The following is a 12,429-nucleotide window of genomic DNA, read 5'->3' on the forward strand; positions in this document are numbered from 1 at the left end:
TAAACTGGCGCATGATAATGGCTAACCGTCTAGGCGGTTAATGGTTCCCAGAGGGTACCTACCCTCTGTTATCTATATGTCTTTGTACATTACTTGCCTAGGTCCGGCGGTACAAATGGCATGCCGACAAAAGAAATTATTTTAAGTTAAAAAACTCCAGCTGGTACCTCTCATACATATCAAAACGTGTTCCTTGCGTGTTAAAACTGACGACACTAACGTTGCAAAATTTAAGATTTTTCAGAGCATACAAATTTAAAAGAATATTTTATGCATTTACGTTAAAAGAAACAAGTAATATTTCTTTTGAGAAATTAAATAAATGATAAAGGGAATAATGTTGCTGAAAATGTTAGTACAAGAGTAGACTCACGGTACTGCTTCGATTTGCTCAGCTGTTACTACTTATTACTTTTACTAATAACCTCACCTCAACTTGATAGACTTAGTAATTAAAAGCAGTAAGTCGGTTCTGTCTGCTTGTCCGCTAAGTCCCAACTTAATCAAGATATTTACCACTGTCTGTAGCTATCGTACTACTATTAGTGATTTGTACCTCACTGAACAAGTTGTACTGTTATTATAACAACTTATAATTAGTGTTTTATTTTATAAATATGTTCAAAATCATTTATTAACTGATGTAGAAATAACAGATCGTAAGCTCTTAGTAAATAAAATCTTACATAGCTTTAAATGAGGGAGAATATAATTAGTACCAAAACATAATTTTCTTAATGGTTCAGTTTTCTATTTCTGAACTATTTGCATATAGTTAGATTATTTTTAAGCAATGAAAGAATAAAAAAAAAATCTATATCGAAGAAATAATTTAGGGAATATTTTGATCAGGTTGCAGTTGAATAGATGCACGCCATAAAAACCTCAACTGTGAAATAAAATATTCCTGCATTTATTTTTCTTTGTTGAACATAAAATTTATTGTTTAGTAAGTATTAACAGGACATGTAAGATTATGTGTCAGCGGTGACATTAAGTAATGTTCCGCCTATAGTTGTTATTTTTTTAAAATTTTAAAATGTGTTATATTATCTTACGATTTTGTCCTGATTTGCATTGGCAACGTTTCGACAAGTTGCTTGGTATTTGAGTGCACTATTGTAATATGAGTGTATTTTATGAGTTTATCTTTGTTGTTTAAATATTCTAATAATATCCTAGCAATAATATTTTTTCTTCTCTGAGCTTTCGCTCATTGTATTAATAATTTTAAGTTTTGGTAGGTTTACCATAACTAGGGTTCTGATATCTGTATTAGAAAAACTAATTTATTGATTAAATCACTATCTCTTATATTTATATAAGTTTATACTATTAAATTTAAATTTATTTAAATTATATTTATATAAATTTATACTATTAAATCACTATGCACTTGCCCGATACCGGGTTCTAATAACACTTACCAATACCTGTTAAAAAGTCTTTATTTAATTTTAAATTACATAACATTTATCTCCAATATACGGAAATCATTAAAATAAAAATATTATTTTTATTTGAAAAACTTATGAATAGTGATTAAATTATCTCGATTTTAAATATAGTGGAGGGGAGAAAGAAACAAAATTATAGATTCACAAAAGAAACTTCTCTAACACCAACTCAATTCAAATCCATATTTCCAATCCTCTTTTTCAATTTGTAGTAGCTATGAAGATGCGCAAAACATAAAAATGGTGAAAAACATTTGAGCAACACTAAATTTAAACTGGAATTCACTCCACTATAATGATATTTTTCTACCTAGAAAACAAACCTAAATAACGAATTTCGCATCATCAGAATAGTACAAGAGCCCAAGAGGAGAAAAAAGGCTATTAAAAAAGTTATCTCACCCCAATTTTTTATTACTTTAATGAAAACTATATATTATTATTAGTCAAAATTAATGAATCTGCTAAGTATAGGTTGGGGGAATAAAAAATGGTGGCTGTTCCAAAAAGTTTAAAAAATTAATTTTTCATTCACTGCTCTATCTCTTTAAAACTATCAACAACACTAGAAAACCTAGGAAAACATCGTTTAAAATAGAGTAAATTTGCTAAAATATGATTCCAAATAGAGTTATTATGATGCGTAAGTTATCGAGAATTAAAGCTAGTTAAATGTACTATAGAGTAGTTTATGATGTTTATCTTCGTAGTATTTTACCAGCAAAGCGGACCCTCGCTGCTCACTATATTACTAACGCGCACTTGGCGCCTTCGAATCACCACATACAGTGGACATTAAATTTGTTTTTCCACAGAAAGGTACGAAAAGAAAAAAAAAATCGTAAGCTCTATTAGGGCTCAGATTTTAGCAAATTTACTCTGCTTTAAATGATTTTCTCTTAGGTCCTCCAGTGTTGTAGTATAGAAGATATAGAGCTCCGAATGAAAAATTAATTTTTTTTAACGATTTGAAACAGCCGTATTTTTATTCCTCCTACCTATACTTGGTAGACTCACCAATTTTGACTAGAAATTATACTTAGTTTTTATTAAAGTAGTCAAAAAGCGGGATGAAATAACTGTCTTTTTTTCTCCCCGGCTCTTGTACTACTATGTCCAATATATAGATAGTGCCTTGGTTTCATGCTGCGAAATAAGAATTCTTGAACAAATGATCGATACTGCTTATAAAATATAATTTACAAAAATGCTGCTTAGTTCCTCCTTATTGCATATGTGGGTTCAATTAGTACTATATGAAACTGGTATAAAGTGTCCTTCTTACACGCTTTCCTATGTTTTTTGTTTAGTGCAAACATTTATTATTATATGACGAATTATTCACTGAGATGAATATGATTAATTCTGTGAGATGTAGCTTAGGTTTTTTAGATACATCTACACCGAAATGCTAGGAGTAAAATTGTTATATAAAAAAATGTCAATATCGTTTTTATTATTAACTTTTTGACTCCTAGTATTTACTCAGGCCAACAGCGTAATATTATTAACACAGCTATTTTAAGAAAAATAATAAATCCAGTTCTGTCTGGTTAATAGCAAAATATCAATAACTAACATTTTCAAGGAATTAGTATAAAAGCAATCAGATCCTACTAACACTTTTGTAAGAAATAATGTTAATAACATTTCGCAATTGACCGGTTCACATAGAAAGCACCAAAATGTTCATATCGCATGTTATCTTCTGTATTTCTAATGCAGATAGGAATAACTGGTAAATCATAAGGTTATATTTTTCATATTACCTTCAACCTTTTAAGACCATCAAAATAACCTTTAAAATAGTAAAGTTCAAAATTATTGGTTGTTCAGTCTCCTTTTTTGCAAAAAATTTAAAGAACAGGTTCTTGACACCACAAAATTCGTCCAAACAGCAATAAAGTTCCACTTTTACAAAATAGCTACCGTTTTCACCGATTGTTTTTCTGGAAATTCTACTTTTATTTTCACACAAATATATGAAGTGTTTTCATGCAATTATTTCATAGTTATTATTAAAAATTTTGTTTCCTTAACAATTGTGAAATGTCACAATATGGCTTTGTTGTTACATTTGTGCGTCCTCGATTTACAACATCATTGAAGGGTTAGAACATTAATGGTAAATACGTGGTTAAACATTACAATATATGCTATAAATTAAATAAATATTACGCCATTATATGTTGAAATATATTCATTATGTTATATTAACAATAAGATGGATCATACATAAACCAACCTCCCTAACCAACTCTTTATAAATCATTAACAAAATAATATAGCTTTTTCATCTTATTTAAAGTGTGTGGTTTAATATTCTTAATTATATTAAAGTATATTTCTTTAATTAAATTATTTCCATTCCTTAATGAATTCTTTGAAGTAAATTCGTATTTTGGGCATTTTAAAATATCAGCATAACAAGCTTCCTTATTTTTTCTATTGCACATTTGTCTCTTTTGTTGGGAATTTGGTAATAATATTGTTTACTAATATCTACATCATGTATTTGCCAGATAGTCATTTATTATTTGTATTAATTATCCTTCTTATATGTATCAATAGGGAACATGACAATCGTATCATAAACAACACATGTATTTGAATGTATTGCTGAATAGCTTCGATAATTGACTGTTTTAGGTGGAAGCTTTTACATGTTCCTATCCACCGCCATGCGAATACTGCTGATAAGATATTTTTTCCACACTCAGCAGGTTTTATGCATTATCATTAGCAATTTATATATGATTTTAGAGTCCAATCAAAGATTTCTTCATGTATAAAATATTTCAAAATTGCGCAGATAAAAATCTTCAAGAACCAGAAACTTAATGCACAATAATTTTCAATGATCTTCCTTAAACAAAAATATTATTCACATTGTGAAATAATTTATCATTTTTAAAAACCTATTAGGTTTTGATATAATCATTCATTCGATTCTCAAATGATTTCTCTCTGAGTGTTGTGATTTCTTTTTTCTTTTTTTTATAATTTTCAACTATACTTTTCTGTATACTTTAGATTTTATTATAAATTGGAGAAAAAATGAATCATGGTTTACAAACATCTATACTAACCTTTGTTTTTAGGACATTCCGTTAAAGGCGATGAATGTATACCATTTCTTATTTTATTTCCTCTTTTAATCCTAATATGTTTATCTAACTAGATTTTTATCAAATCAAAATTTCTGCAGCTTTATTATTGTTTCAGCTCGATTTGGGTATGTCTGGTGTTCGACTGACGCCATCGCATGGAAGAGTTCGACTCCCTGTCCCACAAGCGTTTAGGCGGAAGTACTTAGAGCGACCAAACTCTTCCGAATCCTTTGGCGAGGTGGTTGAAGATGATTTCAAAGACTTAGAACTTATCATGGATGACCCTTCTCTTGGTCAAGGGGTTGTACTACTCACAATGGAACACAAAACGAAAAACCCAACGATTTCGGAAAAGCTGAAAACAAAAGAATTGTAAGTAAAGCATTTATTCAAAATAAAATGATTTCTATACCGTTTTCAGTTTCTTGTATTTTTTCCGATAATATTTTTATTATATGATTTCTATAAATAAGAATTAAAACTCATTTTTTATCTTTTCCTTATTTTATGATTTATGGAATTATTATAAGTAGAGTTTTTAATGCGCTTATGTTTGTACAAAAATAGCTCATACTATCTATCGTATTATCTACTTCATGACCTATGAAAAAATATTGAGAATTCCATTTTACTTTTCTTAGATTAAATTTTAATTTAAAACTTTTAAATTATATATAAATTTCCTTTATTTAAATAAAAATTCGAAATTTTTTCACGAAAAAACTCATTTTCTTTTTGTGTGTTTTTGCAGAGGCAAAAAATATCCCAAATATGTAATTATTGTTTTGTATTAAAATTATAATATCCCAAAATTATTTCCTTCGATAGCTGTATGTCAGATTGAAATATCTCAACCATGTAAGCTGATAGACGCATTATGTTGCTTGTTTGTTAACTGCTAATTAAAGAAATTTCAAGAACACCTGTCAAAGCATTGTAATTTGAATAGTACACGTATCGAATATTTCGCAATAGATCTTTGCATGTGTGCATTGTAAACAATCAATGATATTTTAATTGGGTTATAAAGGTTCATAGCTTTAATTTAATTTTAATGAATTCGAATTTTTATATAAGCCTATCTTATCATATTTCATCTCCACTAAGCCTAATCATGTTCGATGATGAGAATATTTTAAGGAAATAAGGTCATATTTTTTTGTCATCTAGCTAAGCTGTAATGTTTAATGTGAAAACATTTTACTTAGCTACTTAGCTATCAATTGGATAAAGAAGTAGTGGTTCAATATGTTACACTGAAATTAAATATGTAAAGAATTACAGGCTGTTAATCACCTTATATTCAGTCCTAATATCATTAATGCAGGAATTCACAACTATTTTATTAATTTGATATTTGCTTCTTCCTTCCGACAACGATTAGTTTAAAGCTAAATAGCATTATCAGATTTAGTCACAACACCTTCTAATAAAAAATAAACCTGCCAATCGAATTTCAAATGACCCCCTCCCTATGGGATCGGTAAGAAGGAGATTGCCGAAAAGGAGTTCTCCTCTTGACTTAGTAAACCACTAGGCTTAAGCTCTTAACAGTCCTTCTTCCCTTTATTGACTTATTTGCAAACTTTTCTTACTTTATTTATTCTTTTCCTTTCAGTTTTAGTTTCGGGTCACTGAAATAGTCGAGGGACTGAATGTTTGAGTTGAAACTTTTCAATTTAAAAAAATCTTTTTTTCGTTTGCTGAAATAATTCTATTTGTTTTTTTTTAAATGTTGACAAAACGATTTAAACGTATCTACCAATAAGATAGAAAATACATGAGTTAATTTGACCACCAGTAAGAAAATAACACAAAAATCTCTATTCCTTTTTAGGAACAGAATGTTTAGAAACAATCCAGGAAAACAAACTTTAATAAAAACTGGAGCTTTAATCAATAGAAAAAGATAGTGATAATTAAAGCCTTATATTATAAGCCCACAGTGGCATGATATTTCCAAGCGGGAGTAAAGACAAACTAGTAACTGTAATTGGTCCAGAAAAAAAAACAACAACAAACAAATGACGTTTTACTTACACCTAAATGTACCAATGCCATTAATCCTCTAAGATTAGTCAAGAAACAACTTTAAAGACAAATCATATGACCCCAAGTCTTTCTCTAATCATAGCTAGTTATGCATATGCCTTAAACAGATGAATTGATCTTATTCAATGTTAACACGGAGTAACCTAGGCCAATGATGACTATACCATGAAAGTTAATATAAAAATATTCGCCATCCAGAATACAATGGCACATTAAAGACAGCAATGAGGCTCTTAACTGAACTTGGATTATTTTAATTTTCTGGACCAGGCATCCATCCTTCATCACCCGTGTGAGGCTTGGTAGATACTAAGGGATGGAACTGGGTATTCACTTAACAAGATTCATCCCATTTATTTACAACTTGAAATTATGGAAGATTGTATGAAAAAATAATAATAATAATGTAGCTATTGAGGAACCATTTTAAATAATCATTATCGTTTTTCCAAACTAAGATACTGACATACACAGCAGTATGAGGGGACAGCGACTTGGACTAGATCAGTCTTCCTTGTCCAGTGCTAACCACCTTCTACCCCAGTCTATATTCAGAAAGGTGTCCATCCCCCTTCCAAGTCTTTTTGGGCTATTTTGTTTTCGTTTCGTATAAAATTCTGGCCAGCTGTTTTCCTACGATGATGGATACTTAGACTCATTCCAATTGAAGAATTGCTAACCATATTTTTATCTCTTTTACAAATCCATTCAAATTAGATGGACCACGTTTGACTGGTATTTAGGACTTCCTGCACTCCAACCTTCGATGAACTGTCTGAGGCACCACACTAAAGGGAGCCAAGAACAGTACCATCTACGAACAGCAGCAGCGTCCCTCTGTGCCGGAGATCACAGGACAAATGCATAGTAAGTTCTTTGATAGGCTGAAGGTCTAACCCCCTCTTCCGAGACATCGCCTCTTCACCAAGAGATGGCAAGGCTTCGGGTTCGGACTCGACAGCCTGAGCCAGGTCTACTTTCAGTACCAGTTGACCAGCCCCTCCCCACTCCAGTTAATGAAGAGGGTGAAGAGGCCCAGTGTTTCCCCGTCTGCGGTGGACCTTGCGAACTCCTTCAAGACCAATAAAAGGATGTATGCAATAAACTCTATTATACACGTTTTATAAATTGTAATAAATTTGTAAATACATTATTAGGAGTGGTACGAAAGAAAAAATAAAGATTTTTTTTTTTTGGAAAAAGTTGGAATATACGATTAAGGTTATAATGATCATCTTTTTAGCAAAAATCGGTTTGTTATAAAAGTACGCTAAGCGCTTAAAATTCCCTGTAATCTATACGTAACCCCTAAAGGCTTATCTCGGATCGGCCAATCACTAAAGGGACTCTGACTGCCGTCGTTGCCTACCCTTCCGATAATTTGCCTTGTGTCCTCCTCAAATTGGGACTGTTTTCAAAGAGACTAGTTCTTTACAGCCTCCTTTTCTACCGAAAGCCGTTCCTATATTCCCTTGCCTTGCTAGATCCGATGCTTTCGTGTTAGTTAAAAAAATATTTAGTGTTAATTCAACAGGAAAAACTGCTAATGTTTCAGAGCTTCACCTTAAGGACACAGTCGTCATAAAGAATCTATATTAGGGCATTACATTATGTCTGTTCACTCTCAAGTTATATTTTTGTGGAATGTTCTCTGCATTCCTGCATCACAAATACAGTTTATAGAGTGCATTTTATAGTGCTAATAATCTGCAAGTTTGGAAATTTTAAATTATAAAGAAAGTTGTTGAAGTTAGCAAAAAGTTTCTATGGTGTAGAAAATTTAACAGTAGGAATAGACTGATTCTACTTTCATTAAAGTTCATTTGATTATTATATGTAAAAATGTAATAAGAGTTACAAATATTATCAAATTACATCGCAGAAATGAAAATGCTGTCTGAAAAGAGCTAAAACTTACAAATACTTTTAAGATTTTTAATTAAATATATTATTCTTGATACATTTTAATGCTGATAAATAAAAAAGCTACACCAGATGAGAATATAAATTACAATGGAGGGCGTACGGTATAATAAAGTTCTATTATTACCGTATAGGAAGACCTACCTGATCCAAAATAAAGCCATTAAGTAATGATCCAAGCTCTTAGCAATTACCTAATAGGACCCTGATGGAGCTCAAGATTGCCTCCTCTACAGATTGTATTAGATTATTGGCCGATAGTGGGAGGCCCTAGTGCAGGCTACCTGGGTCCCAGTTCTATTGCTCCCTCGGTCAGCACATTAGTATTAATTGCTTTATCCCATCAGATAGGACAACAATGGATAATAATCATTAATTTAACTTCTCCTATAATTACAAAAACAAATCTTTGATTCTAATCACTGATCAGCTGGATGAAGGAACCTCGGCTAATATGACCACTTTACTGTATCATAGGCACTGGCTGAGATATTAAGTTATTTCCAACATTTCAGTCTTTATTCATACTAGCATAAAAGGGAAAGTCTGGATATTTTTCTCAAGAAAATGGCCATTGTGATGACAAGTTTAATTTTTTTCCGTCATAAAATTATTTGACAATAAAATTTTAGTATTTCGGGTGTATCAAGTAAATTGGCTTGCCCAGCACGTAGGAATGATCAACTGTGTTGGACAAAAAAATTAAGATTTAGACTTAAACTAAAAGCTGTATTTCAACCGAAAACAGTTTATTCACTGATCGAGCATTTATTTCCTTTTGTTTCTAAATATTCTATTTCTTATCTTCAAAAATTTGGTTATGATTTTTAACCTATCTGGAAATAGACAGCTCACAAATATTAGTGATAAACCCTATCCAGTGTTAATCTTTAGCTGAAGTGTTCAATAAAAATGAATGTCGCAGCACGGCTAATGTTCACTCAAGCATTTCATTGCATTGCATGTTTTGCATTTTGCCAGTTAGGGACATTGTTGTAGATAAGATAGGGGATCGCAAGATAAAATCCACGTGTTACATTGATAACAACTGATTACAGCAGTCTATTTTTTTTTTTTTTTTTTTAGACAACTTCCTTTATTGCGTGGTGGAACGATCATCGTTTACGAATCGGACCGGAATTATTGACTGTAATTGTTGTTATTGATCAGCTATTTCACTACCTTTACAAAACTCGTCATATGTATAGCCTAAGGCTGGTCATTAAGGAAGGCTAAGCATTTAGACATGGATTCCTCTCGTAGGAAATAATTTCCTCTGAAAAGCCTTTATTGCCAAAGTAACAGAGGGTGGCCGCTATCTGATTCTCAAATACATAGATCAGCAACACCAAAGTAATTATTCACTAGACTTCTAGTCAGGAAATAGTAAGATAAAATGAGAGAGCTCGTTGTGGTCAATCGAGCGTTAAATATTTATATGGCTGAACCTACCAGTAAGCTAATTATTTTTTTATAATAATGAAATGCCTGATTGGTAGGCAGGCAAATGAATACCTAATAAAGTAGTGATATAGGTAATTTAGTATAAAAATAAATATTGCCCACAGAACCTTTAATATAAGGGTGGAATGTATGAGATGTTGTATTGAGTGCACTGTGTTGGACTGAATTAAACAATTATTAACAGAAAGACTACAATGAATTTGTACATACAGGTCAAAGATAAAAATATAAAGGAATTTAAAGTAAATGAACATGTACATACATACTCTTTAAGTGATACAAGTAGCTTAATTATGTAAATTAGTGAAACTTAGAGGATTAAATTTTGAACATTTTGGTTGATTAGTACGTGCATGGAAGTATGTATTATCTTAAATTTTGAAAGATAACTTATCACATTCACTAATTTTTTTATGGAATTTAAAGTAGGAAAAATAATTGAGATCATGCAAAATTTCGAATACGAGTTTTCGATTAAAATAAACGATTTGAGGTCACCTGAGTTGCAAAATGGTCTGTATGTGTGCGTGCTTATGAATAGTAAAACTCCAAAATGAAATCATAATAAAATTAAGTAATCAAAAATAATTCATGAATAATTGCAGAAATGAAACGGAATGCACTGGACACCATAGAGAGGAAAATAGGTTTCCGTTCAAAATCTAAAATGAAATAATCATCCTTTCATATAATTAATGCAAAACAAAATTTACGTAAATCAATCCCTTAAATTTTACAACTTTACATATCTAAACTACTTATGGAGTTATTGGCAATATAAATAAAAATAAAAGAAGAAAATTCGAAAAATCTGGAACTTAAGCCCAAGCACTCCCAGAAGTGGGTAAGTGATTTTGACGACAAAAATGGGTTTACATCACTTTCAAATTAAACCAACATTGAACTTAGCCCTATAAATCTCAAAAGATAGGCTGTCTCGAGCACTTCTGTAGTAGCAATGTCCAATATAGACCAACCATTACTATACTGACATATTCCAGTGACAACTAAACCTGGAGCATTGTGTTAACAATTTGGTTTAATGTCATTATTTACCCCAACTAGGACCCGAAAGGCAGAACCTGTAACTGGTTATAAACTTGTTCAAACCACATTGTGGAAATTTCTTTCATGTCTGCTCGTGACAGTCTGCTCATAACTCATGCCAGTTGTTCAGAATTAGTCAGTTCCTCGAGTAGATCATATTCTGCTGTTGAAGAGAGAAATTAGATAGTAAATAAAGCGAGAGGGTGACAGTGACACTATCTATAAGAGGAGGTAGTATTTATATCCTCGCCTCGGTGCCGTTGGTAATACAGCCCGTATTAATAAATGTATGTGTTTCATGTTGTTGGAGGGACCGAGCAGTGACTAATGTTCCTATTACAGAAGAAGGCTTCCTTTTGTCCCAATTGCTTTCTTGTTCCAGCTCTCTGCTTTGGCAACATAAATTCGCTCATTGTTTATAATAGTCCGTAATTTTAGGTCGTTTATAAGTTCATCTCTTCTCGTCTATACAAGAGTTTCTATTTTCTCTTCAATGGGACTTGATCTTACCTTCGCATTCAAACTGCTTCTTCAAACTTTGTCGGTATTGTTAAAGTCACGAGCGAAAAATCGCAATATTAGAATTGGTAAAATAGAATGGAATTAGCGAATAATTAATATTTTCTTAAACTGCGAGATGTAAAGTATAATAGAAATATTCACACGCTAATAGGCACCCATAAAACAATATTGGATAAATAAGTAAATTAAAATGCTGTATATAAAATTATGGGTAAAAGACTATATATTTTTTTTAAATCTGTCAGCCTCGTATTGGAAGATTATTAATTGACCGTATGTAATTGATTGTAGGAAGATGGTCCGGGCCACAATCAAGAAAGGTATAGATACATCAGAATAAGTCGTTATTAGTAATAACAAAGTTACAAATATAGTAGAAAAACTAGTTATTAGTAACCAACTAGTTACTAATAAATTGTTTTTCTGCTATTCCTTCATAAGGGTAGTGTGTATAGTACTTAATATGGGCATATGCTTTAGGGTATCTGGACTAAGAATCGTTCAAAACATTTGAATTATTTTCATCTTAGGTCTGGCCTTTATATAGTTCTTCCAATCATCATAAGTGGCTCGTTCATACATTCGACGAAGAAGAGCTCTGAATTAGACTCTAATTCCAGTTAAACCGTTCAACTTTAGACAATTTATCATTTCTAAGGTAAACTAAATCTGAATTGAAATGTGTTATATTTCTTGTTGCTATCTAGTATGACGATGTATCTGACATGCATCTACATGTCATCATTATCATTACCGACTGACCCGAGCTCACACCAACAATGACGAAAATCAAATCGGCGTTTCGAGAATTTTTACTATTATTCTTTACTTTACTAAAGAAATATATATATATA

General features: G+C 31.4%; 1 protein-coding gene across 1 annotated transcript in view; it reads left to right on the forward strand.

Annotated features, from left to right (window-relative positions):
* LOC106679376 (extracellular serine/threonine protein CG31145) overlaps nucleotides 1–12,429 on the forward strand; it is a 315,704-nt gene that overhangs the window by 266,575 nt on the left and 36,700 nt on the right. The window contains exon 6 of the mRNA XM_067050372.1: nucleotides 4,683–4,939. Within this exon, the coding sequence (XP_066906473.1) occupies nucleotides 4,683–4,939 (257 nt within the window). The remainder of the gene's footprint in view (nucleotides 1–4,682; nucleotides 4,940–12,429) is intronic.

Source organism: Halyomorpha halys, unplaced genomic scaffold (genome assembly GCF_000696795.3).
Source record: "Halyomorpha halys isolate HHAL.00 unplaced genomic scaffold, Hhal_1.1 Scaffold199.1, whole genome shotgun sequence".
Lineage (NCBI taxonomy): Eukaryota > Metazoa > Arthropoda > Insecta > Hemiptera > Pentatomidae > Halyomorpha > Halyomorpha halys.